The 27611-nt window shown below is 52.9% G+C and overlaps 1 protein-coding gene across 2 annotated transcripts; it reads right to left on the bottom strand.

Annotated features, from left to right (window-relative positions):
• Window positions 1-771: 771 nt before the first annotated feature.
• On the bottom strand, window positions 772-27611 carry Man2b2 (mannosidase alpha class 2B member 2). Of its 2 annotated transcripts, XM_038344990.1 has the most exons (20): window positions 27442-27611; window positions 26660-26806; window positions 24556-24661; window positions 20924-21096; window positions 18625-18740; window positions 16216-16393; window positions 15182-15380; window positions 13073-13263; window positions 11928-12069; window positions 10400-10533; window positions 9510-9784; window positions 8682-8873; window positions 8012-8264; window positions 7537-7647; window positions 7244-7457; window positions 4215-4331; window positions 3888-3974; window positions 2934-3046; window positions 1679-1796; window positions 772-1020 (listed from the first exon to the last, which is right to left on the bottom strand). In XM_038344990.1, exons 1-20 carry the CDS (start codon window positions 27577-27579, stop codon window positions 926-928), a joined length of 3099 nt encoding a protein of 1032 aa, XP_038200918.1. In that variant the 5' UTR covers window positions 27580-27611; the 3' UTR covers window positions 772-925. The 2 variants fall into 2 exon arrangements, with proteins under 2 accessions (XP_038200918.1, XP_038200927.1); XM_038344999.1 differs by lacking the exon at window positions 3888-3974.

The following is a 27611-nucleotide window of genomic DNA, read 5'->3' as shown; positions in this document are numbered from 1 at the left end:
CACACCTAGTTTTTGCAGTACTGGGGATTGAACTCAGGGTCTGTGGATCCTATGCAAATACTCTACCAACTGTCATCCCCAGCCCCACCCTCCTTTTTAAAGACAAGAGTTTCACTATGTAGCTCAGGCCAGCCTGGGACTCACAGTCCTCTGTCAACCTCTCCGGTGCTAAGATTACAGGTGTGTGTGTACCCCTTCAGAGGCATTGCTAACAGTATGAACATGATACTGGTCACTCTGAATAACATCACTCCCTGTACCCTGTGTCTAAGAAGAGCATGAGGCTAATCCCACTCCTCCAGTACAACATCTGGAACTTTTGCTGCACGCAAGCTCCAAGGCCAGATTTTTTTTTTCTATAAAATAGTTTGAGTTAGTGAAGTGTATTCTTGGTCGTTAAAGTATTCACATAATGGGGTTTTGGATCAGCAGAGGTCTGGGAAGAGTGACAGGCACATACTGTGACATTGCCACGTTCGGACACAGGGCCTGAAGATCTGCTGGGAGCTGTGTGGTCGGCTCAGCTGTGCGGTCGGCTCAGCTGTGCGGTCGGCTCAGCTGTGCGGTCGGCTCATCCTGCTCTTGCTGTCTTTCAGTTTCCACAATTCGTTCACCTTAACTTTTCAAAAATAAAGGCTCTTTTCAAAAACTGAGGGAGAGAGAAAGGGGTAGGGAAGGAGGTAGGGAGGGGCAGAAGGAGGGAGAGAGGGAGGGAGGAGTCACTCATGTGAGAAGGGAGGGAAGGGCTGACTTGAACATGGGAAGGAAGAGCCCAGACCTTAATGTTTTATTAAAAAAATACAAGAGACCCCTGCCCCCCCACAGCTGCTTTCTGCCACACAGCTGTCAGGTGACCAGTTTTCTCTTCCCTCTGAGGTTCATCTGGGGCAGGGGCAGGTTCCATGGTCCTGGCCAGCTGTGTTGGTTACTGCTGGAAGTAAATGAAGAAGGTCCGGATTTCCTTGGGGTACACAGTGATGATGGTGTCTCCTGGTGACTCGCATAGGGAGGTGGGGTGGCCTGGGGAGGACAAGGAAGAGTCTGTCTGTTTGGCTCGTCCTCCTGGACTCCCCTTGTACCACAGCAGCTTTCTACAGTCTGCTATGGCTCCCTCGTGGCAATGGCTCTTGGCTCACCCCTCCTCCTAGGATTCCTATTAAAGTGGGTTTTACCATTTAGCTTTTCCTGGGGCTGCACTGAAGGGCAGTTTACTGCCCACCAGTCTGCTTTCCCTGTGGGGCTGCACTGAACATCTAAGGGCCGAGTGGGACCTTCTGAAAAATCTACCCTTACCTTACTGTTCTAGTCAAGGCTCCAGCCTTGGCAGGGAGCCTCTTTATGGGCATGCTCCCTCCCTGCATGACTGACATACCCCCAACTCTCCTACACAGACACAGACACAGACACACACACACACACACACACACACACACACGAACATATATATACACACACACACACGAACATATATACACGCACACACATGCACATACACGCACACACATTCACACGCACACACCCTGTGTGTAGCCTGGCAGGAGGGGACTGAGACAAAGCTATTGTTAACCTAATCTGAAAAGTAGCAAAGGCTATAGATTCAGAGAGGAAAGTAGCCACACAAGGCCACCCAGCACGTGGCAGGTCTGTGTGGTTCCCCAGCCCGGCAGGGGTCCCAAACCTCTTAGGTGGCCAGTCTTTGTCCTCCAGTGCCAGCGCTGCAGCATCTGCTTGTCCCAGGTCCCTGTGAGTGAGCGTTCCTCCACAGCTACTACGGACCCTAGTCCTTGAAGGGCTACCTGTAGGGTAGAATCAAAAGGAGGGGTGGAGACTGTTGATGTCCCAGATGATGAAGCTCATTTAACCCAAACAGAGGGGTGGCCACCAACAGTGACTCAGTGCCTTGTACAACTGCCTCATGCCAACCTGTTCACAGTTTAAGGAAACTAAGACTGGTGGTGTGTGCCTCCCTAGAAGGTCTGCCAGATGAACAAGCCCATGTGGGCACAGACACCTAGGTGGGCAGGTGCCTGGAAGCCTGCAGAGATAGCAGGCACTGTGCCCACACCATTGCCCCCAAGCTTCTGTGCACTCTTCAGAGCCAAGAACTGGTACCTCCCCAGCTTTGCAGGTAGGGAAACTGAGCCGCAAAAGATTGGAGGAGCTTGATCGACGTGTGCACATGGACACAGACCTTCAATTCTCTAATGCTAAGTTTCCTTTGCCAGAAAGTTCAGGGAGAACTGGTTGGTTTTCTGACGACACAAATGATTTCCACGTTATTTGAAAGGTTCTGCAATGGAGTGAGGAAGTGGCTGTGGGGGGTGGGGTGGGCAAAGTGCCTGTTCTGTCTGTAACTCTAGTGATGGGGATGAGGGCAGAGAGACAAGAGGTTCCCTAGAGCTCAGTGGATAGTTCAGCTACCCAGTGAGCTCCAGGATCAGTGGGAGACCCTGTCTAAAAAAATAAGATAGAGCGGTCAGGCGGTGGTGGCGCACACCTTTAATTCCAGCTCTTGGGAGACAGAGACAAGTGGGTTTCTGTGAGTTCAAGGCCAGCCTGGTCTACAGAGTGAGTTCCAGGACAGGCTCTAAAGCTACGGAGGAACCCTCTCTCAAAAGATAATAATAAAATAAGGAAGCGAAATGAAAGGATGGTTCCCTAACATTGAGCTCTGCTCCCTTATGCACAGAGCCACACATGTATGCCACATGTCCTACCCCTCAAAAGGTACAAAATTAAACATGGAAGAACCAGATGTGGCCTGTGGTGTTAACTGGGAAATCTCATCCTCCTTGAAGGAAAAGCATCTGTTGGGAGTCCAGCCTCATCTCTGAACATGCCCAGTAGTCCTCTGGCACAGGTGTAGCTTCCCCCAGAGTACACGGTTCTTGGAGGCCTGACTGGTCTGGGGTGGGGTAGCCATAGAGGTTTACCTTGAGATCCACTGTCGCAGGCTGAGACAGCGTTGGGTCCTCCCCTGCTTCATACAGGTGGTGCAGGCGAAGCAGCACACGCTGCAGGTTGACCTGGGGCTTCTTTTGGTGGCCTGTGGGGATGGATGGCAGTGAGGACCCCCAATCAAGCAAGCTCAAAGCTACAGTCTTGATCTGGCACTTCACAGTCTAGACTCCATTCCATATCTCAGCCTCCCTGCAGGGACAGCAGCTGCCGCTCGGACCAGCGGTCATTTGCCCATGGTCACCTGGCTCATGGGCAGCAGAGGCAGGATCCAAATGGGGCTGTGCCAGCCCTGGACCTCTAGCATATTCAGGGGCTGAAGCAAGCATCCTCATTCCTATAGTGGCCATCTTTGGGCCTGTCCACAAGTCCTCCAGTTCCTCACTGCCCTCTCTGGGGTGTGACCACGTGGCTCAAACAAAGTGAGCACAAGAGATGTGTTGCTTCCTAGTGGGTGTTACCCCTGATGCTTGCTTCCCTTCTCATTGTCACCACCACTCAGAAACTGGGGACCTGGCACCCTGAAGGGGCATCTTCTGAGTGAATCAATGAAACTCCTGATAATCAGTCAGGCTGTCTCAGTTCTGAGGGTAAGTGGAAGCAGAGGTACTTAGGGGCTGCAGGAGGACTGTCTGGAAGAAGTGCATGATGGTTGATCTTGATTGACAGCTTGACTGGATTAAGAGACACCTAGGAAATTGGCATAGCACATACTCGGTATCCTCTGAGCAAGAGGATCAACCTAGGTGGGAAGACCTACCTTGAATGTCACCATCTTCCCATTGAGGCCCATGTGGGATACAAGAGGAAAGGAAAAACGTGGGGAATACAGATCTCTCTCTCTCTCTCTCTCTCTCTCTCTCTCTCTCTCTCTCTCTCTCTCCCTCCCTCCCTCCCTCCCCCCCACATGCACTGGGCTGGTGCTCTACCACATGTTGCCTGCTGTGAGGGGCTGAAGTCTCCACAGCTGTGTGCTAGATCAGCTCTGTCTGCCTGAGTGGATCTTCTCAGGTGTTCTGTCATGAGATGAAAAGGTTGACTAACACAGACACCAGCATGAAGCAGCCCTGAGGGCTGGGCAGCACGCGGACCACTGTCTGGGGGCTACATGGCATCTATCTGCTGAGTGCTAGAGGCCAGAGTCCCAGACAGCTGATTGACTCCACCCCTCTGCAGGCCTTGGTCTCTATGTGCCGGACGAGGGGACAGGGGACCTGGCAGACTAGGGGAGGAATCACCCTGGTGGGCTGCCTCACCTCTCCGAAGGTTCTTCAGTTGCTGGGCATGGTTCCTGCTATAGTTCCAGCCAGGAATGCTGAGGATTTGCAAGTGCAGGTTGTGGGGTAATGCCACAGCCTGGCGGTTCTTGGGTCCTGCAAAGCAGACAGTGAGGAAGGGCTTCATAACCAACTCCCTTAGACACTCAGCTTTCCACGTGGGAGCCTCTGCCCCTTCCAGTCCTGTACCACCCGACCTTGTGCAACCCACAGCACAAGGAGCCTGACAATCTGGTCTCAGCCCCCTGTTCTACCCTTGCTCCACCCCCACAGGCATGTCCTACCCCCAGGCTGCTCTCTCCACATCCAGCTGCTGAGTTTACACAGCTTAAGACATGGAGGGACGTTAACTTGCCATCTGGCCACTTCAGACTCCAGAGGAGACTAAGCCCTAGAGAGGGACACATTTGCTCATACCCACACACAAGCCTACACAAGCCTGCTTTCTATTCTGAATCTAGAGTGCTCCCTTGCCCCTGTCTTCACCACCTACTGGTCCCTCACAGAGGCCCTCTGACCCGCTCCTTCCACACTGACTTTCAACAGGTGCTGACACCTTCTCATCATACCCAAGTCACAAGGACTGGCCTAGGCCTGGGTCACCTGACTCAGATGGAACCAATAGGATCAGTCCGGTCTAGAAAGCCAAAGTCTCAGCTCCCTTTGCATGCTGTGAGGTTTGGAGCTTTTGTTTCCCATGTGCTAAAAGCTTTGTGCCCAGACTGTGGACTACTGGGGTGGTAGAATGTTTGAAGGTGAGGCCTCTGGGAGGAAGTTAGGTCACTGGGACTCCAGGCCCTTCCTCTCCCTCTTTGCTTTAAAGCTGTCAGAGATGAACAGGTTTGTGCCCTGTATTCCCCACCACGACATACTGTGCAGCCAAAAAGCAACAGAGACAAGTGACCACAGAGTGAAGCCCATGAACCCGAGAGCTAAAAGAAAACCTCCTTGCTCTTAACTTGGTTATCTCAGGTATTCTTTGACAGAGACAGGCATCTGATTTACATGGTGGGAGACAGCTGTTCTCTGGGAGAAGCCAAGGAGTTGTCTAGCCCTGTCCTGGAGGTGAAGGTGAAGGTGAAGAGAAAAGGGGGGAGGAGGAGGAGGAGGCAGACAGCTCAGGTGAGAGGAGGGAGGGCCTGTGGGTCATGAGCTCAAGTACAGCTTTGCAGTAAATTCTCCTGTGGCCCTCAGGGATTGAGAGAGAGAGAGAGAGAGAGAGAGAGAGAGAGAGAGAGAGAGAGAGATCTCTCAGACACACTGAATCTTCACCTGCATCAAAGATCCTAGCCACCAGGGGGAGCCCATCCCTCACATGGCCATCTTCAGGGTGCAGTGTGAGGACAGAGAGTGGGAGAGTGGATGGGAACCCTGCCAGGAACACCTGCTCTCTGGATATCTACAACAGTTCTGCCCTCTTCCTCAGCTCCTCCTCCCTCGAGTTCCTTCCCCTTCCTTCCCTTTTCTTTCTCTCTTTTTATTTTTTTGAATATTTAAATATTTCTTTTTTTTTCTTTTCTTTTTCTTTCTTTTTGAGTCAGGGTTTCTTTGTGTAGCCCTGGCTGTCCTAGAACTCACTTTGTAGACCAGACTGGCCTTAAACTCGGAGATCTGCCTGGCTCTGCATCCCAAGTGCTGGGATTAATGGTGTGTGCCACCATCACCTGGCTTTCTCTCTTTGTGAGAGAAGGTCTTACAGTTTAGACCAAGATGGTCTTGAACACCAGCAATTCTGCCTTAGTTTTCCAAGATTTAAGAGAACAAGCATGGGTTGCCATGCCTGGCTTTAGCGTTTCCTTAATGAATTCCCTAGGCTCTGTGACTCTGTTTCTGCATCTGACTGACTCCTGGTAAGCCTGTGTGTGTGTGATAAAGTGTGTGTGTGTGTGTGTGTGTGTGTGTGTGTGTGTGTGAGAGAGAGAGAGAGAGAGAGAGAGAGAGAGAGAGAGAGAGAGAGAGAGAGAAAGAATCATGCTCTCTCAAACATAAGGCCCTTGGTAGCATGCTGCAAACAAATGTTCTCTGAGTAAGTGCTCCACAGCCATTCTCAGTCAGCCCAAGAACTCCCACAGGACAGATACTGAACCTTACACACTACAAAGAGGAGACATTTCTTGCATGAGTGACAGCCGCCTGCCTTCTTCCCGATGCCTGGAAGGATCAGGATTCTGCCTGAAAAACCAAGCACTCTCATACAAACCTCTGTGAGCAAGTAGGAAGAAAGCACACAGAGCCACCTCCTCTCTGGGCCTTTGAGTCTGCAGAAGCTGTGCCGCAGAGCCCTTTAAAAATGCAGTACCTCAGGGCCTGCTATCTTAGTATAGACACAGAGCCATGGGGCTGTCCCAGAAGCCCTAGAGGAGGCACAGCACAAAGGCTGCATTTGGATCATGGCTAGGTGGGTTCTGTTGGGTGTCCATCCTGTGGCCCAGGACAGCTATGGATGCAGCCATCATAAGATCATACACTTACTCAAGACACGGAGTTCGCTTAGTGATTTTGCTGTTGTTCACTTTGGAAGCTGACTGCAGTTCACAAGTGTGTACCACAGACGACAGCCACTTTGCAACAGCACACAAAATAAATACATGCACTCTCACAAGTCGTGGGCCATGGGCGGTATACTCCTGGATTTAATGGACGCGCCCATGACAATTCTTTGTCTAATGTTGCCAGGAGAAGCCAAAAGACTAGATAGCCTCTGCCTAGAGGCACTGTCCCATACTGGCAGCCCACCCTGATTCAGTCGGTCTTTAAATGGCATGCTTCCAACACTTAAAAACAGGGTGACGCTAAGAAAGAAAAAGGCAGCAGGGAAGGAGCTGCAGAAGGACTGAGGGAGGAGAGAAGGTGGAACAGGTGTGAGTCTCAGCTCTGCACGGACTAGCAGAGTGAGCTTAAGGGAGCCACTGTCAACACTCAGACGCTGAGGGCCCTTCCGAAGCTACCCAGCAACCTTAGAGGCCACCACCCCGGGTGGGCACATCCTAGGTAGCAGAAATGCTCACTGTGAATGAGGGCCTCTTCATCAGTTAGTTCTCTGAACAGCACGACAGGCCTGTGCTGCAGTGCCACCCCACTCCGCGGGCGCAGGGCAGTAGCGATGGGTTTAGACCCCAGCAGAAGCCAGAGCTCCGAGTGCACAACGGAGGTGTCATTCAGCGTGAGGTTGTAGTTCAGGTCCCAGGCCAGGTTGTTCCACAGCCGCCGATGGAGCATTACCTGCAGAAATCATCTGAGGTCCTTCCGTACCCCTGGCCACGCTGTTGGGCCCATGGGAGGGCAAGCAGGCCTCTCTTACCTCCACCTGACCGCTCTCTTGACTGGAGACACCATGTGCTCGCTCTGCCAGCAGCACCAGCCTGCTCTTGTCATCTTCGATGAAGGCTGACTGTACCATAGGGTAGTAATTCTGCAGACGCAAGTGCCACCCAGTGGCAGCTTCAGTACAGGGTCAGGCAGACACCAACTGTTCCCTAGACACAGTGGCACAGCATCCAGTCTGCTGCTTCCTAGCCATGTAGCCTGACTGATGGGACTCTAGGCCTCTGCTCAACACACAGGACATCAAGAACGACCCCTGACAAAGCCAAGAGGAAACAGGGAAACAGACAGGTCTCAGAACCGGCACTGTCAAGGTGTAGAGCCCACAGGGCAGGATGCTGGCCAGGGCCTTTGAAACAGCTTTCCCAAGAAGCCTCTATTGCTATGAATAAGTGCTTAACAGGACCAGGAAAAACACACTGGGGTGCAGCATGGAGCTGCTGCAGGCATACCCGGGCGATAGGGTTGCTCTTGAAAGCCTTGTAGGGCCTCTGCTGCATCTGGTAGCCATTGTTGTCAGAGTAGAGGATTTGCTGGCTGTTTAGGTCACTGCTGGTCCTCAGGATGGCCTCACGGTTCAGCTCCAGGGGGCCCACGTGGTACTGCTGTTCTATCCGTTGGCAGAGCAGTTCCCCAGAGGGGCTCGGACGCACATGGGCCAGACGAGAGTGGATTGCATAGATGTAATCCTGGTCTGTTATATTCCTAGGGACGGGGCACAGAAGAGAGTGCTGTAGGGACTGGCTGAGGCTCCTTCCTTCATACAGGAAGCCAGATGCCAGGAGGCAGCTATATGCAGGTGGACACTGGCATTACTGGACACAGTAACCCATAGGGAGGACTATGGACCCTGTGGAGATTTGTGCAAGCCCTGGATCATTCGTGGAGTAACAAAAGCCCCTCTCCCATGCTTTGACTCAGGTAGCAACAAAATGACTGCTCAGACATACCCAAGAAACACAGGCAGAAGAGAGCAGTTCTCTCATCTAGTTATCACTGATTAGCCACGGGCCAGAGTCATGTCCAAGAGCAAGGACAGGCAGATATCAGCTGTCCCCTAGGCACTGTGACCCACCCACTCCTGAACCTTGCCGGGGCTGTGGGCCCACCCAGGGGAAGCACCTGTAGAAGTACTGCCTTATGTCTGTTGCCAGCTGGCCCACCACCATCTCCATCCCCACTGCTTCCCAGGCAGGCTTAGCAGAATCATTTGGCGCAAACAGGTAATTGTCTGAAATGGGGCCCTGCTTCACATCTCCGTTGGCATGGTACTCCAGGAACTCTTGGCTCATGAGCACTGTGTGGTTGCTCTGTCTGCAGGGGTGAGGGGAGAACGGTTGGTGTTATCCTCAACAAGATCATTCATCTGCAGCAGGACTGTGGCTGGGGATCAGAAGTGAAGAAAATGCCCTGGAAGAGCCCGAGGAAGTTACCAGATGCTTCAGGGAAAATCTCTGGTCCTACACATAGCCAAGGACTGTCAGGTGAAGTCACAAGAGGGAGGTGACATGCAGGCTGCCATCAGGGAGCACTATTCCCAGGCTGCTATTCAGTCTGCTATTGGTGTAGGAGCCACACTAGCGCAAGAGTGGAGTTTTGTCATTGCCGACCCGAGCCATCCCCGTGTCACAGGCAAGAGATACTTCACGCCTTAAAGTCCCTTGATCCCCAGAGGTGTGGGTGAATGGGTGAACGAACATGGGTGGGTAGAATCCTAGTTATAAGTATACACAGATGCATGGTTAGTGGCTGGCTGGCTCAGCGGACAGAGACAAAAGAGGGGCAGTGAGTGGGAATAAAGGGTTTAAAGGCCCTTTGTGTTTAAACAGCAAAACTATTTTGGGAACAGCAACTCAGTTTCTATAGTTGAGAAGTGGACCCCATGAGCACCACTTAACACAAGAGCAGGAAGGTGAGCACACTTCAGAGGCAGTGTTGGCCTCAACTTACCTCTCCTGAATACTATGTAACATGTTGGTTTCCTGGTCGAACAGCAAAGTATAGCAGTCGTTGGTCACAGGCACCAGGAACCTGCCTCCCTGGCTAGTCTGGTTCCTCAGCTTGAGACTATATTTGAGGGTGCTGGCCATGGGGGCGGCGTGTTCCTCGGTATCTGCCTGGTCCCCACGGGTGTGCCTGACTTTGTAGTGCCGGTAGCTGAGGCCTGGGATGGTGGCCAGGATAAGCAGGTCATAGGCCGAAGGGTCCTTTGTAGAGTTCTGAATCTGCAAGCCAGCAACATGGAAAGGAAGTCTTCTCGGTCACCCCATAAGCCCTGCCTCACACTCCCGGAACGGGAGGTCACCATCCGCTGGGCAGTGGTGACCTTCCACCTCCTGGAAAGATTCCCATGACATCTTCACCAGCTTAGCTTTTGCTCTCTGGTAACCCCCAGGCCTGATAACTCTCTGGGGCCCTTCCTTCCACTCACTTTTCCTCCACATGTCTTGCCCTTCCCCGTCCTGGCAGAGGGAAGGGTGGAAAGCGGACTATGTGACCCATACTGAATGTCTCAGGAACGCAGCCTAGGTCCCACCCCAACATTGGCACCTCTGTTAAAGTTCCTTTTTCAGGGCTGGAGAGATGGCTCAGCAGTTAAGAGCACTGGCTGCTCTTGCAGAGGTCCTGAGTTCAATTCCCAGCACCCACATGGTGGCTCACAACCATCTGTAATGAGATTTGGCGCCCTCTTCTGGCCTGCAGGCATTCATGTAGACAGATATATATAATCTTTTTTAAAGTGCCTCTTTAAGATGCCCAGAGCCTTTGCACAGGTAGAATGCACAAGGTTACCAAGTGGCAGACAGCAAACTCCCTCCAGCAGGACTTCTCTCCCATACCTGTGCTGACACTGGGTGGCCCAACTCATCGGTGACGCTTACATTGGGGAAAGCAACAGTCAGGGTGACAATGGTGGTGATCTTCCAGGCCAGTGGGTTGTACACAGAAGCAAAGTATCCCATAGGCCCTTTCTCTACAGAGAGAACAGGTGTCACTTGAGAGTCTCTGATGCTTTTGGGAACTCCCGGATATGAGGGAAAATGAGGTAGGCAAGACCTGGCCTTCCAGAGTCCCTGGGGGGGGGGGGGATGTCAGGCAGGACTCCAAGGTTCGAGTGCCCAGTCAGCACAGGAGGCTGTTGTGATGTGGGTCTGGCTCGCTTTCTGTTCCATCTCTTAGGCGGTGACTCTTTTTTATTCCTTTCTTTTATTTATTTATTTTTTTGGTTTTTTCGAGACAGGGTTTCCCTGTAGTTTCTAGAGCCTGTCCTGGAACTAGCTCTTGTAGACCAGGCTGGCCTCGAACTCACAGAGATCCGCCTGCCTCTGCCTCCCGAGTGCTGGGATTAAAGGCGTGCACCACCACCGCCCGGCTTAGGCTGTGATTCTTGAACACACTGCTCAGTCTCCAAACTCCCTCCTGGGCCTTGTTGCCCCCTCTACCTATCCACTCTGGTTCTTTTCGACCTACTCCCTGCTCAGGGAAGCCTACCTATGTGCTCATGCCCACCTTAGTGCCCTACCTATCACTGATGCCACAACCCAGGTTCTTCTCTTTCTCCAGCTATCGCTCCTATCCGACTTGTGTCTCCTGTGCTAGCCCTGGGCAGAATCTACAGGCCGGATTGGGTCACACACAGAGAGATGGAGGGCAGGGCAAAGTGGGGTATGGGGACCTGGGGCCTTGTCCCTGGCTGCTCATCATGTCCCTAGTTTCAAACCTAAACATCCCAGTTGTATGATGGGTCACTCTACACATGTGACACTTGATGGACAAAGAGGCTGGGCTAGAGAGGGAAAGCTGGGACCAGGCAGGGCTGGGCCAGAGAATATAGGCGGAGCACAGTGTGGCGGGTTCGAACTCTGGCTCTTCCTCACCCTAGCTAGTGAGGCTAGTGAGCTGAGCCACGGCCTCTCTGAATCTCGGTTTCTTCAGTTCAAAAGTGAGCCTCCCTCTCATAGACTATGCAAGGCATTAAAGACCCACGGGGAACATTCTAGACTCAGAAAGCCCTCAGAACACATTAGTAGTTCTTGCTCAGTCCAGCTGAGCCAACGGTCCATCCTGGATTCCAGGATGAGGAAAGCGGTCCAAAGCGCTGAACCAGCTGGCAGGATCACTTCATGTACTGGGATTATAAGGCCTCAGGCTCGTGTGAGGGTCTGATACCCCTGTCCCAGGGCCTCTCTATTATATAGTTCTGGCTATCCTGGAACTTGGTATGAAGACCAGGCTAAACCTTCGAACTTACAGAGAGCCACCTGCCTCTGCCTCCCTAGTGCTGGGATTATAGGTATGTGCTACTATTCCTGGCCCCAAATTCTTTTCAAGACAAAGTCAGTGCATCCCTGCAGAGGCCTGGCTTACCTGTGTCAGACACTGGGGGCCTGTCCAGGGCAATGGAGGCCATCAGCTTGTGCACGCCCAGAATCCCCGTTCTGAGATGTTCCACGTACATGTTGCTCACCTTGGGGGACTCAGTGCCTGTGATGGCGTCATGGTGCTGGACCTGTTGCCATCAGAGTCAAGAAAGAAGGCTGTCAAACTTGGTCCTGGGAGGCACCTGCTCTCCAGAATACCAGGGGAGAAGGCAAGCATCCCTCCCATCCTACAGACGGGAAACTGAGGCAAGAGGCTAACGATCTGGTCCAGCTTTTCCTGACCTCACGGAAATACCCTGCCTGAGTCCTCCTGGCAGAGACCCAGCTTCCCCTCCATCCATCATTATTTCCCCATGTGTGCACTGTAGGGTGTGATGCTCCACTGCACCAGGGAGAACGGACCCTCCCCTTTTGCCGAGCAGGAGACTGCGATTCCCACGCGGAAACCACACATTCCACTGATCTGACGCACAGGAAAGCCTACCTGCTTCTTCCCAGCACAGCTCCCGGAGATTTGCCTCCAGGTGTCTGTAAAATGGCCTGCCTGATTTGTGGGTCCAAAGACTCATACAGCTGTTTGGCATCTGTAACCCCACAAAGAGTCTGGGCATCTGCCACCTCAGTCTCCTCTGTGTGTTATCATGTTTGGTTTAAATAAACTGTACAGTCAACGGTGAAAAAAAATGGCCTGCCTGACTCTGGAGGGGGTGACAAATGACAAGACTTCTTGTGTCTCCACTTCCCCATGAATACAGGGGAGGGAGGCAGGCGGAGATGGCTGCCATGTTATCCCACTGCCATGCCATCCTGTGGGGTAAGTGTACAGATAAGAACTGGGGCCCAGGGGGATAGTCCTGAGCCTGAGGCCATAGGCTGGGCTGAGATTTGGATCCGTGCAGGATGCCAATGCTATTCTACTCTCCATTCTTCATAAAGTCAGCACTGAAGCTTAAGAAAGCTACTCCCTTTGTGAGACCCTGGGTCCAGCTGTGGCCCAGTTGCACACTGTACCAGCCTTGAGACCAGAGGGGACAGCAGTTTTCTCTCCATACAGTGGAGCCTCTAGCCATGGGGAGACACATACCACACCTGAGAGGACCCAGTCTCGCTGAGGCCTTCCAGGGACTTTACCTCAGACACAGCCCAGCGAAGCTGTTGGAGCTGCTGCAGGGCCCACGTAGGGTCCACAGTCCCATGGGGCTCTGGCCACATGTAGCGTGTGAACATGGACTCCCCAGCGTACAGCATGCTACTGGCGTGCCTTGCTAACCCCTTCAGGGTGCTGCGGGATGTGTAGAAGCCGGTCCAGGCCTGCTGTGGTTCTGGGAGGTAAGTACATGCAGTGAGGCTGAGCATCCAGTCACGGTGCTGAGTGTGGACCTGGGAACAGCGAAGGGTGCTAGGGTTGCCTAGTCACCTAGGGAAGCATGCACCAAGATCTGTGGCTCACCCAGAGAGACCAGGACCTAGGGTTTCTAGGCAGGATCTGAGGCTTGATGGGAACATCAGGCTAGGCTGGGCAGACTGGGGTCAAGGTAGGCTCTGCAACCAGAGCAGAGGCAGCCACCTCTTTTAGAAGGTAGGTCTCAGGCAGACTCTTGTGATTTTCGTTTTCTTGCCTCTCCCAGGTCTAGCTTCCTCTATTTCCTAGTCTTTCCCTACAGGACCAGGACCAGACTCCAGCTGAGTGGTCACGTGGTCCCAAGGAAAGGCCACAGGTGGGTAGTCAAATAGCACCAGCAAAGAGAGTGGGCAGAAGGCTAGGGATTCACAGCAACTCTGTTGCCCAAGCTGTAAGCCTGGCACCACCCACACACTGACTTCTGTATGTACCAGGGCACCTCCACTCAGCCAGGCACACATGACATACCCACTCCCACGCTCCTAATGATGCCCAAGTGAGACCTCTCCCACTTGGACTCTAACTAGTCTCACAAAACACATACCATCCCGCTTTTGTTGTGGCCGTGCCCACAGTCCTGCCCCCATCCCCTCCATGTCTGCAAACTGCGTGGTATAAGGGGACTGAGAATTATAGCAGCAAAGTCAAGGGAGCAGGGTAACCCAGGCCCTGGACCCTGCACTGGGGCCTGTGTGTGCAGTGTCTTGGGAAGAGAGGGAATAGGGAGAAGGGAAGGAACCTTCATAGGGGTCTCCCATCCTATGGCATGGGCAGGGGAGGGGCAGGCCCTGCTTCAGGCGCCCTCATCATGTGTACTAAAAGGTCAGCCAGCAGATGCCATCCAAGCTTGTTTCCTCCGCAGGCCCTGAAACGATCAGCTGGTGCTTGTGTGTGTGTGCTGGGCAAAGCTCCCTGGCAGGCATGACTGTGCTCTGGTCTCTGAGTGGTCCTGCTCAAGTGTGCCAGTCAGCACCCTACTCATGTTGCCTGGGCTTCTCCATCTGGGCAAAGGCATAGCAGGGCCATAGGGCCCCTCACAGGCGGTGACATACGCAGCAAAAAGATTTGCGTTTTGTTTCTGGCATTAGGGATGGCGTTTACACCTTCTATGTTCTAGACAAGTGCTCTACCACTGAGTTGTACCCCAGCCCCACAACAAAGACACACAAAAACATTACTCTGCGATTGTTCTGAGGCAGGGCCCTGGCCATGGAGTGGGCAAGGTACTTTCTACATGCCCTGGTTCTGCTGGAAGCTAGACAGAGGAGATGGGCCTTGTTTGCGGTAGCTGCCAGCAGGAGGGGCGCACTGGCCTGGTGGTGTTGAAGCTGGGTGCCTTCACTATATATATCATGGAGCATCGAAAGCAGGGGTGGGATGGGTCATGGCCACTGATCTCGATGGTCACATGGACAAAATGGCACCAACATCGGTGTCCCTCCTGTGAGGCTAGATGGGTCCCAGACTTCATCCAGCCTGGGAACAGAGGCTGAGTGCTGAAGCCTACCCAGGCCAGGCCTGAGGACACAGGTAGGAAACAGATGACATCCCTCGCAATGACAATGACAGAATAGACAAGAAGAAAGTGTGGCTGCTGGGACACGGGAGTCACTGGACTGACTGCCATCAGTGCGAGCAGGGGATGCCCAAGGAGGAACATGTAGAAAAGGGGCAGAAGGACACTCCCAGGAGGGGGCCCTGCGACTGTACAGGCGTTGAGGTGGGAAGAACAGGTGGGAATCAGCCTGGCACCCCTCTGCCCCCAAGCCCACGCTGAGCTAGAAGGAAGAGATCTACTCTGGATACCAAGTTGCCCCTCAGCCTCCTGAGGCTCATACCTGAAGAATAGGGAAGGAAGTCATGGTGGTCACGGGTGTCCCAGGTCATGTTGAGGGCGTGCAGGGCTTGGAAGTAATCGCTCAGTGTGGCGTACCTCACGGAGACGCCGTACTGGGCTGTGCGATTGTTGATGTACTCCAGCAGGGGGTCCATGTTGTCAAACTGCACCGAGGCATTGAAGAACTGCTTGTCACATCCCTGCAGGACACAGAGCAGTGGTCGGAATCTCTAAGAGCCTTCGGAGGCCTTGCCTAGGCAAGAAGCCTTATCACTGCCGTTTCTGCAGGCCAGCCACCCTCCTTGGCCAACAAGGACACCAGAAAGACTCCCGGAGTGGTCAGGCCTTTCCTAAGTAACCATCTCTAGGACTAACTGCGATAATGTGATCGTTATTGCGTAGACCTGACTCACACATCCTGACCACAAGCAGCAGTGGATTAGGAAGGCAGGCTGTGGGTCACCAGGTCCATATAGAATGTCATTCCTTTCTATTTGCTCTGCTAAGTAGCTGTGCGGCCTCAGGACAATTCTTTAACCTCTCTGGGCCTCAGATCCTCACCCTGTTGCAAAATGAATTTCAGAAATGCCTTCCTCTTGGATCTACAGGTGCCAGTTAGGTGGATGAGACAAATACCCCACAGAGCAATTGGTGCCTTAATAAAGGTTAGTGAGGCTGTTCCCCAGGAATGCCCCTCTCCTGGGCCTCGTGGCAGGTAGCACTGTAAACCCATTGCACAGAGGAGCAACCGGAGGCATGTAGAGCTGAGGCATATAGATCAGTCTGGCTTTTGGTCCCAAACAATATGAGTGGTGGGAATAGAGGCCGCTATGGCTGGGAGGTTACCTATCAGCCTGGAGGGGCCACAGGGCAGGGTGGAATGGTGGGTGAGGCCAAGGGGTCTGCAGGGAAGGAGGGAGCTTTGAGAACCATGTGGAGGTAGGCTAGATTAGAGTCTGCCTTCATGTAGGCTGCTCCCGCCATAGGGCCACACCCAGGCTGCAATGAAGGACACCCAAGTGGAGCATGCCATACCCAGGGCCAGAGGACATGGGGAGTCCGGAACCATGCGGCCCTCTGTTTAACATTGGCCACCAGGGCTTCAGCGTAGAGGTGGATGTTGGTTGGGGTGACGGGCTCACTCATGTTGGGATACACGCCATCTGGGGGTGGCTCCGGGAAGACGGCTACACCATTCCAGTAAAATCCAGACCTGAGGGAGGATAGAGGCCCAGCAGGAGAGACTGAAGCAGAGGCTTCAGCTGAGTGTGGCTTGCCAGCAGGATCGTGTGAATATTGCTTCAGGGCCACACGTAGCCAGCTGCCTTGTCTTCCCCACCACGAACGGGGATTGAATGAGGGTCACCTGTGCCCTGTCTCCTGTAGGCCTTGGTTACCTGGGGCCAGGGTAAAGATTCATCTTGGGTACAAAACTGACCCAAATATCAGGAGTTAAGATAAAAAAAAAAAACATTGTAATACAGTTAAATAAAAATTAAAGCTGGGGTGATGGCTCATATCTGTGACCCTGGCACTCACCAGGTCAGAAGAGGAAGGCTTACACAAGTTCAAGGCTAGCCTGGGCTACAGAGGGAAACTGCATCAGGAAAACAAAAACCCGGGGCTTTTCAGTAGTACAAAACATGGTTTAGTAGTCCCGAGCCATCTCCTGCAGAGGACCTGAGTTCAGTTCCCAGCACCTACATGGAGAGTCACAAACACCTGTGCCTCCAATTTCAGGGATCCAGTGTCCTCTTTTTGGCCTCTGCAGGCACTAGTGCATATACATAGATGCAGGGAAAACATCCCAGACACATAAAATGAAAATAATGAATCTGAAACACACATAACACACACACACACACACACACACACACACACACACACACTCACACACACTCACACACCAAACCAGAACCACCCAAGCAAATCAAACAATAAAAAAAATCCTCTCTCAAGACCAACCCCTAAATCTGTGACGAGAACAAACATCAGAGATTTCTATAGCAACAGGGTTCTCTCTAACAGGTTCTCCTGGTCTCCAGGCTCTGGAGAAGTTCAGGAAGTGCCACCTCTGGTCATGCCATGCAGTACTAGGTGGCAGTCATGAGATCCCGGGCCTCCTGCTTACAGGGCCAGGCCACCTTTGCCAAGCCCTGTCTCTCCTTGGTAAGCGATGAGGCAATGGGAGGAGTAACAGAAACAATTTGTGGCATAAAAGCTAGGCACCGTGCCTGGCAGAGCAGCCTGGTGAGTGGTAAGCTCCCCTCTCCTCTCTGCTTACTTTCCACTCTCAGGCGGTAAGCACCTCACACGAGGACTTCCAGGTGCACGGGACGGAACTAGGGTCTGAACCTGGGCCTGCAAGACTTCAGAGCCCAGGCTGTCTGTTGTCAGGGCAGGGACTTCAGCACAGGGCACCTGACAGTTGATTCCGTGAGACAGTGTGGTGATTCTGTGCTGTGGTCCTGCCCCTTTCCGTTCCTGACACCTGTACACCAAGGTAAACTTTGGGCTACAGGTTTAGCTAACAAATGACTTTCCAGCTGACCCCACAAAGCCAGGCCAGCCATAATGTCCCCACATCTGAGAAGTCCCTGATCACCCCTGGCTCAGTGCCTTTCCTTGGAACTCAGCTCATTCTTCGGGCCAGACAGACAGAGGCAGGGAGCCGGCTGGTCACTGTGGCAAGGGACAATCACAAGGAAGCAGGAAGGAGAGCTGGAGGGTGAAGAGGCGCTGCAGCACTGTGAAGGGAACTGTGAGAAAGGAAGCTTGGTGCTGGGGTTCCTGGATATCGGCTGGCTCAATTTTCTCACCTTGCAGATGAGGACAGCTACGGCCTGGAGCAGGCAGGGTCCCACCAAGACCAAGTGCAATGTCCCTGGAGTGTTATATCAACCTCATCCTTGGGGCAGGAGAGGGGGCTCAGTAGCTGAGAGCTGCTCTGTCAGAGAACCCAGGTTTGGCTTTCAGCACCCACACTGGGAAGCTCACAACTGCCTGTTAACTCCAGTTCTGGGATAGGCGGTGGGGGTGAGATCCAACACCATCTTCTGGCCTCTGTGGGCACTGCACACACATGCTGCACATAAACTCATGCATAAAAATAAATAAAAAATATTTTAAAAAACCTTCATCCTGTATATGTGTGTCTGTCCAGATGTGCACGCACCTGTGTGTGCATGCACGTGGAAGCCAGGGGACAATGTTAGGTATGGCACTTTGGGAGCCATCTCTACTTACTGAGATGTTAACCCCCTTGGCTTTTGGAGTAGTAAAGTGGGGTTCTATCAGCACCCTCATGCTTGTGAGGCTTGGGAAACCTCGTGAGGGGACACTGCTAAAATGCTGCTTCTGATCCACAGGGTTCAGGGCCTGCACAGTTGTTCCCAGGAGCAGACATCACAGACAGGCAGGGCAGCTGCAGACAGGGGCACCTACCTGTTAGAGAAGGAGATGTGTGAGGGGGTGCAGTAGCTATAGCGGTCCATGGTGTGAGTGAAGATCTCCTGCTGCTCCAACAGGGATGGGGACCCACGCCACACGAACTGTAGACCCTGCGAGCCAGGGAGAACCGTGGAGGGGCAAGAGTCAAGCTTACTGCTTCCCTCCACCCCCTTGTACCTCCATGGCATGCCCACACCTTCAGTCTGTCTCAGAGGCCCAGGGACAAGGCTGCCTTCTGTTACCCCCTCTGTAAGGTTCTCTCAGGCAGGCACTACCTGGGTCGCCTGTAGCTGTGAGATCAGCCTTCTGGAGCTGAATGTGTCCCTCCAACACCTGCTCCTCAGTGCCAGCTTCACCAGGCCAGGCCTCAGAGGAGCTCACTCTGTTCTGCTTGAATACCCACAGCCATGGAGAGGTCACTACTGTGCAGTCCAGTCTCGGGTGGCATACGGCAGGCTTGGGGTTCCACTCAGAACTGCTTGGGGACCCTGGACAAGCTCTCAGACCCATCTATTGTAGTGATGAGCTGTGGGCCGCTTCCCGCCACCTGGCTCCCAGCCGCCTGGCTAGCTTATGCCCCAAAATAACAATACACAAACTGTATTCATTTAAACACTGCCTGGCCCATTAGTTTCATCCTCTTACTCACATCTTGACTAACCCATATCTAATAATCTGTGTAACACCACGAGTGGTGTCTTACCGGGAAAGATTCAGCACGTCTGACCTGGTGGCTGGCTTCATGGCATCTGACCCAGAGAGCAGAGGCATGTGTCTGCCTGAAGCGTCTGACTAACTTCCCTTCCCAGCATTCTGTTCTGTCTACTCCACCTATCTAAATCCTACCCTAACAAAAAGCCAAGGCAGTTTCTTTATTAACCAATGAGAATCCTCCATCAATTTATGACCTTGTTTCTGAGTGAAAAACAGGGGGAAGCTACACTCAGGACTCTAGAGCCACCCACAACATCTGTGAGCTCAGGTTCAGTGCCTGTGCTTTGTGGGTGACAACCAAGTGTTCCTGCATCCCACTGCTACCTATGTGTAACTCTTGTGTCCAGCTCTCCCACTGCTCCCTGGGTAATCCTGTATGGGACACCTTTCCCTCCTTTTCCATCTGGAGCCTTGCTCTCCCCAGCCGCAAGGCAGGGTAACTCTGCCCATGCCCTGCACAAAGACGCACTCTCTGTTAGCACAATGGCACTCCGTATGGAGTGGCTGGGTCAACACGAGGCCATCAGAAGGCTCCTAACTGGGGCTGGAGAGATGACTCTATGATTACAAGTAGATGCTGCTCTTTCAGGGACTGGAATTAGATTCCCAGCAGCCATGTCAGGCAGTCACAACTGCCTGTAACTCCAGTTCCAGGGCACTTGACCCTTTGACCTTTCTACACATTAATCCACACACAGGTACACTCACGTGTAATTAAAAATAAAATAGATCTTAAAAGGAAGAAGGATCTTAACACAGACGGACTGGTATCCAGATGGAAAGGGGGTGGGCGGTGCCCAATGGCTGAGCATTTGCTGAGCATTGCAAGGTAGTCCCAGCTGTTATCTTCTAGCGCCAGTAGAACAGACCAGACCAGGGGAAAGAAAAGGGAGGGGAGAGAAAAGGAAGAGAAGTGAGGAGGGGAAGGCAGTGGGGAAGAGGAGAAAGAGGGGGAAGGAGAGGAGATAAAGGGAGAAGAAAGGCTGTTTAAAGAAAAGTATGGGATGGGGGCATAGACAGAGCATTACCACAGCGGGGATGTGAGGAGAAAATGGCCACCTGTATGCCGAGGAGAGAGGCCAAGGTAGACCCCAAGCCCAGCATTAGGACAGCAGCCTGCCCTTCCCATCACTCCACATGGACATTGACCCAGCACCCACAGCCTCTAGTGTTTGAGGGTACAGGGCTGCTGTGAAGGCTGCTCAAGACTCAGGTGCAACTGACACCCCACCTCCTAAACAGGTCCAGGGTTGAAGGGGGTGCTCGTTGAATGCAGCTGACACCAGGCCTGGTCCTTCCCAGCCCCGAGTCAACCCACTGTAACTGCTTGTGTGTGATGTTGCCAGCTGAACTCTCTGCCTGTCCCTCTAGTCCTTCATCCACATTTCTAGAATGCAGCTCAGCTCCAACCTGTGAAGGAGCCAACCCCGGGCCCAGCTAGAGCGGGGGAAGGCCCAGAGGCAGGAGGTTACCCTTGGAGGCAGCTACAGGAGTCAGGCTGGAGTCAGATAGTTGCTGCAAAGCCCAGTCAAGAGCAGGAAGGCGGGAGGAGGGACAGCAGGTATGGCATGGGACGCACCTGGGCTTCCTGCATGGCATCCTTGAGGTTGTAATCAATCCGGGAGATGAGATGGGCGTTGAAGCCTGCCAGGGCAAACAGGGTCGGGGTCGTCGCCGATGCACCGAAGGGGTCCACGTGCCAGGAGAACTGTGGCCGGATCCCAAATGTCTCATAGAGAAAGCCATGTCCTTCTGCAAAGACAGTGGTCACGGAGCTGGGCTGGCCAGGGTGGCCTTTCCCACCACACTCACCCTGGCTCTCTGGGTACCATGTCAGTTCTGAGGCTGAGCAGGTCAGGAGGGCAGCAGAGCAGGGTTTTGATCTTAACTCTTAATGGAACACACTGAATTCAATTCACCACCAACTCCAGATGGACAGATCCTGGGCTTCAGCACCTTCATACATACCACCATTCAGTTCCAGAACCTTCAGTCTTGCAAAGCTGAAACATAACTTCCCAGCCCCCAGCAACAGTATCCTAGATGTCGCTATTGATCTGCTGGCATTAGGGATCTCCTGTAAGAGGAACCTCATGTGTCTGACTCATTTCCCTCAGGATTAGATAAATGAACTTCCTGTCTCCAGTGATGTAGCTGGGCCTGACACCCTGAGGGCAACTCCAAGGGACCTGGAGCTCCTCATCCAGAAAGTGGGATACTAAATGCTTGCTGTTGGATGTTGCTAAGTTTGGGGGTAGTTTTGTCATAGAGCAAAGCACTTTGGGTCAGACTCATCCAGCCATTTGTCTTCTCAGACATGACCCAGAAGCCACCACAATGGAACGGTCACTAGGTTCAGAGTTATAGGAGAAGAAACTCAACGTGTTGAATGAACCACTGACTATCTCTCCCAAACCTTGTCCCAAGTGCTATCTTCCTGCTACCTAATGGGTTTGTAGTCTGCAAGGCAAGAGTGTTGTTATACAAGGACTCAGTGACCCTCTAGGCCTGGGACTCTGACTGAGACCCAGGTGGTGCCAGGAGTTGGAAGTGGAGTGGTAAGCCATAAGCAAGGTTGAGGCACAGAGAACAAGGATGGTCAGGAAGGGCAAAAGGCATGGAGGATGCTTGTGGTCTGGTGGGTCAGCTGTGCAGAGCAGGTAAGGGTCAGGCAGATGGCATGGACTAGCACTGTTCTCCCAGCGGGGCAGGCTGGCATGTGCAGGAAACAGGGTGGATGGAGCCCCTGGCTGCATGGTCAACAGCAGCATGCTGGGGCCAGGTAACCTCCCTAGGCCACTCCCATGCTGGCAGAGCCCTCACTGCTCAGGGCACAGTGCCAGCCTGTGGTGAAGGGCGCTGTGAGTCTGAGTCAGAGGCGTGCTAACTGCCTTCCATGAGACATTTCATCTTCTAGCTGACAGGACTACAGAGCCAGCTCAACTAATGATGGCTAAGTCATGAGGCCGTGACTTTTCCACGGCCCAGGGAATACGCATGTGCAACCCAAAGCCCAGCTCTGTGCAAACAAGAGGAAGCGCACTCAGTCAAGAGCCACCAAGGAGTCGTCCCATGTCTCCCTTCAATCCCATCAGTGTTGCCCTGGATTGCCAGGTACGGCTTGTTCAAATCAACCCTACCGCTCTAATGTGCTGAAGTTTATCTCCCAGCAGCATGGATTTTGAAGACAGTTGATAACATGTGGGTAATAAGCTTGGTGTGCCTCAGGTGAAGATCTCCTCCCTTATTTCAAAAGGGAGACAAGAAATGTGCTAAGACCTTTACAGTACCTTGTGGTATCCTTCTGTGCTTCCCCAGGGCGGCTGGACCCATGCCAGAGGGTAGAGATCACGGGATTTGCTGCTCTCTCGGGGGCCCTGAGTCTAGTAATGGCTATCGGCCCTTGGCGGAGTCATTTCATTTACTGGGTCTCAGTTTTTATGACTCTATTTTTAAGGTTTATTTTAGAAAAAAAAAATACGTGTATCTAGGTGGATAAGTGTATGTGAGTGCAGGTGTCCACAGAGACCAGAAGAGGCACTGGACGCCCTGGAGCTGGAGACAGCTCTGAGCTTCCTGGTGTGGAGTCTAGGAACTGAGCCCAATCCTCTGCAAGAACAGCAACTGTTCTGAACCACTGAGCATCTCTCCAGTCCCTTGGGTCTCCGTTTTCACATGTGCAGAATGAGACTAAGAGTCCCAGGGTAGCTCAGTCTCCGTGAGGACTGTGTGAGCCAAGTACATCACCGCACCTGGAGGAGACGGCAAGGAGACGGGACACAGTGGTGCGGTTATAACTAGGGGTAGTGATGGCCTGCCAGTGGGAACGGTGGCGAGATGGTGGTGGTGGTGGTGGTGGTGGTGGTGACAAGGGTGACGGTGGTGGTGATGGTGGTGACGGTGGTGGTGATGGTGGTGATGGTGGTGATGGTGGTGGTGGTGATGGTGGTGACGGTGGTGATGATGATGGTGGTGATGGTGATGATGATGGTGGTGGTGGTGGTGGTGCTGGTGGTGGTGCTGGTGGTAGCGATGGTGACAAGGGTGACAGTGGTGGTGATGGTGGTGACGGTGGTGGTGATGGTGGTGGAGGTGGTGATGATGATGGTGGTGATGGTGATGATGATGGTGGTAGTGGTGATGATGGTGGTGGTGGTGGTGGTGGTGGTGCTGGTGGTGGTGGTGCTGGTGGTAGCGATGGTGACAAGGGTGACGGTGGTGGTGGTGGTGGTGGGAGTGATGAAGGTGACAGCGGTAGTGGTGGAGACAGTGGAGGTAGGGACGGTGCTATGATAATGCTGGAGGAAGAACGGTAGTGATGGTGGCGGTCATATTGGTGATAGCAGTAAAAGCAGATAACATTCCCTGGGCATTCATTAGGGAACTATATATTCTGCTTAAAGTACTTCATATGAATTATCCCAACTGAATTCTCTCAAGAGGCAGGTATTAACATCCTATCAAACTAATCTCTCAAGGAAGAAACTTGGGTTTGATGATATATCTTTTCCTGAAGCCAAAGTCCATGGGGCCATGATGGTCCTAGGTCACCTGACTCTGGACCCTTGACTCTTTAACCCCCCCCTGCTCAGGTCTACCCCTCACTGTTTCCCTTTGCCCAAGCACCCTGTTCAGAGAAGCAGGCAGAACTCAGGACATGGAGACCAGACAAACACTTCTACCTACTCCAGGCCTCTGCGTGACAGGGAGAGTGGCAGTTACGGCTTGAGTAGGAAATATCCCCTGCAGCAGTGGTTTTCAACCTTTCTAATGCTTTCCTACAGTTCCTCATGCTGTGGGGACCCCCAACCATAAGATATTTCATTGCTACTTCATTATTGTAACTTTGCTACTATTACGAGTCATAGTGGACACATCTGATGTGTGACCCACAGGTTGAGAACCACTGCCCTTTAGACTCATCTCCTGGGGACTTGAGCCCCATGTGGGAGGGATTGGAAATTTCAGGATGCAGGACCTGACTGGAGAATGTAGGTCACTAGGGCAGGTCCCCTTTGTCTCTAGTTCCTTCCTGTCCACCATGAAATCAACACTGTCCTCGTCAACATGGTCCTGTTGTCTGCAGGCCCACAGTCAACAGAGTCAGGGGCTGTCGGCTGAACTCAAAAAGTGTAGGCCAAGCAAATGGCTTAACTGCTTTTCTCAGCTACTTATCAGCAATGATAAAAGAAGACAGGACAGCAGCCAAACCTGTGAGCTGGAGGATCTGGTCATCCAAGTGGGTCACAGCCTCGTCATGCATGACCTGGCCTCCGAGCACAAACTCCAGGCGTCCTTCGTCCAGGAGCTGGCGGACCTGGGCACAGGCAGGCAGAAGACAGTCAGGTCATGGGTACCAAGCATTTTTCAGGGGCTTTCATGAAACGCCCACCCTGGCTCACTCCACAAAATCAGAACACTGTCCCTGTCCTCAGCACCCAGAAGCACATAGCCCACGGTAGCTATCTGAGACCCAGATCCATGTCTGTAACCATAAATGTGTTTTTAAGTTTCAATAACTTGAGACTTTAAAAAAAACCCGCAAGAGCAGAGCAAAATGCTTCCTCATACTCCTCCCCAGAACTCCTCGGTGGCAACAGCTTTGGACCCGTCTACCGAAATATTTCTGTGTCTGTACCCTTTCTTTATTTTGTCTGACGCACTTATGGTGAATCAGCGGCAGCCTGCTTTACTCTGAGTACTTTCGTGTGCGCCTCAGAGGAATGGGGGGGATGCTAACCCCAGTCTTATCATTCCAATCAGGAAGCAGAATGCTCAGACTGTATTGTGCACGTGAATCTCCAAGTGTCCCACCAGTTTCCTCTCCTGGCACACCCATTCAACCAGGGGCCATCTGTCACTGTAAGTGGTCACTTTTTATTCAGATTCTTTCATTCAGGGAAAGGCTCCTCAGCCTGTCTTCTTTGGGGTCTGACAACTTAGAGGGAGACAGGCCCGTTGTCCTGGTTTCAGTGTTGTCTTGCTGATGAATGTATTTCAGATAAATGAATGCAGGGATAAGTAGAGAAAAATCATGGGCATGAGGGTGGGCGGTGGGCTGCCAAGCTATTTGTATGGTGTTTTTGGCTTGTGCGCAGAGGCGACTTACCCAAAACCACCCATTACATATGGGGAGCTGTTCAGCTATTGGGGATTCTGCACTGAACACAGCAGATAAAATCCTGGCTTCCAGGGAACCGCACTAGTAGATTCCTACAGAGGGCTTTACCCCAAAGCCACGCCCCTCACAGAGAGTTGAAGACAGACCCCATTGGAAGAGGAAGGCTCTAAAGTCCAAGACCCCTGTTTCAACACCACACCTGCTTATTTATAAACTGTAAATCCTAGAGGCTGGTGCCAGACCACCTCCGTAAGTCTACATGACAATCTCCACACCTGGTATATGCAAGGAACCTCAAACATGAGGTTATGCACCATGCATGATTTGACAGACTTGATGAGACCCCCCAGTCTAGCCCCAGTAAGACCTAGAAGACTCCTGCTAAGCCTGCTTGGTCTTCTAAGCTCACGTGCAGTGGTTGTTCAGAAAGGGGAATGCAGTCGGGCAGTGGTGATGCACGCCTTTAATCCCAGCACTTGGGAGGCAGAAGCAGGAGGATCTCTGTGAGTTCGAGGTCAGTCTGGGCTACAGAGAGAGTTCTAGGACAGTCAATGCTATACAGAGAAACCCTGCCTCAAAGAAAAGAAAAGAAAAGAAAAGAAAAGAAAAGAAAAGAAAAGAAGAGAGGTAAGAACGAAAAGAAAAAGGAAGGTGAATGTTGGGAAGAAAATGAAGAGTTCCTAAGTATTGTTCCAGGTGTTTCCTCAGACTCATTCTTGGCATGAGCTGTCTGGTGGCGGGGGGTAGCGGGGGAGAGGCAGCTATCTCACTTTATAGAAGAAGAAGCCATGGCTTACAGATGCCAGTGGCAGGACCAGGTACAAACCTGCCCAGGATTTTCGGTATTGTGTGACACTAACTGCCCCTGAGCCACAAGGATCCCAAACACAGCCAGGAGGGGCAGGAGAGAGTCAGTGTGTGCTAATAGGGGAGGCGGCAAGGTTCACCTGGGAGTTGATTCAACACCAACCCCCATGACTCTTGGGAAGGAGTGCTGGCTTGTGGGAAATTTTTTTCCTCCCCAAGAACAGACAGAAAAAGAAAATATTACATTAACCTCTCTCTGGGCAGTGGCCCTGACCACAAGCCATCTCCCCCCTCCTTTTTTCACTATCTAGTCTCCTGCTGGGACTTTCACATGACACCTGGGATACCTGGGAACCCATAGCCTGCCACCCTCTGTCATTACCTTACCTGGTGTTTCTGCTTCTCGGAGGCCACACCATCCCACCACAGCCGGAAGAATTCTTGCTCCACAGCGATGAAGCGCCGGTGCTGCCTGCGGGTCAATTCTGCCACCACAGTAGTGTAGACATTGGCTGCATAGGCCCGCATGCTTTCCTGAGGAGGCCATCACAACAGCACCAGAGAGGCTGAGGGTGGTGGTGAGCCCAAAGGACCAAAGAGAAGACCCAGAGACCAAGTGTCCTGGTACCTAATAGCCCCCAGTACATCCAGGATAGGAGTAACCACTCTCTTTTTACAGATGGGGAAACTGAGGCAAAGGACTGAAAACGCCACCCTGTCCAAGGTTCTGAACAGAAGGAACCACGAGGTTACAGGCCCAGCACCACGTTTAGCTGGCTGGGTGATGGTGTGCAGAGGAAGCTGAACTGGCTAGCCCCTGTGTCAGCACCACAGAGGGCCAGCCCACTTCACAGTAGTCAGCTGACACTCACCTGCTTGGAAGTCGGCCCCACCTTACGCTACCCCAGGTCTACTCCCGAGATTGGTTACCTGTCAACCCACACTTTGGGGACACACTCCCCTGCCCTGACTTTTGCAGGGACCATCCAATAAGATGTGATACCAGGACTCCGAGGCAGGAAGTGGCCAGCCAGATCGAGGCTGCGGCTCAGACAGCAGGGACCCAGGGTGGAGGCTGGAGCCCAGGCCGCCCCGCTTCCCGGCTGAGCCGTGCGTCCCCTGAAGGAGGCAGCGACTGTGCAAGGGGCTCAGGAACGCCCGCCACTTACCTGGACCGTGTAGACCCAGCCCACGTCCATGTGACTGTGGGGCACCACGAACGCCTGGATGGGGCCAGCCGAGTGGGCCGCTAGCGGCCGCAGCAGCAGCAGCTGGCCGAGCAGCGGCAGCCAGTGCAGCGGCCCCATGGCTGGGCAGGCGGGACACTGCCCCGGGCGGC

Source organism: Arvicola amphibius, chromosome 1 (genome assembly GCF_903992535.2).
Source record: "Arvicola amphibius chromosome 1, mArvAmp1.2, whole genome shotgun sequence".
Classification (NCBI taxonomy): Eukaryota; Metazoa; Chordata; class Mammalia; order Rodentia; family Cricetidae; genus Arvicola; species Arvicola amphibius.
This window is presented reverse-complemented; position numbering and strand designations above follow the sequence as displayed.

Bases quoted from the DNA above. Each gene is read 5' to 3' on its own strand.
- Man2b2 (XM_038344990.1), bottom strand. From the start codon at position 27,579: ATGGGGCCGCTGCACTGGCTGCCGCTGCTCGGCCAGCTGCTGCTGCTG. The intron at 8,265-8,681 runs GTGCTTCCCCTG...CCCCGTCCCTAG, and splicing joins ATAAGGCAGTACTTCTACAG to GAATATAACAGACCAGGATT. The intron at 4,332-7,243 runs GTGAGCATTTCT...TCTGCTTTGCAG, and splicing joins TGAAGAGGCCCTCATTCACA to GACCCAAGAACCGCCAGGCT.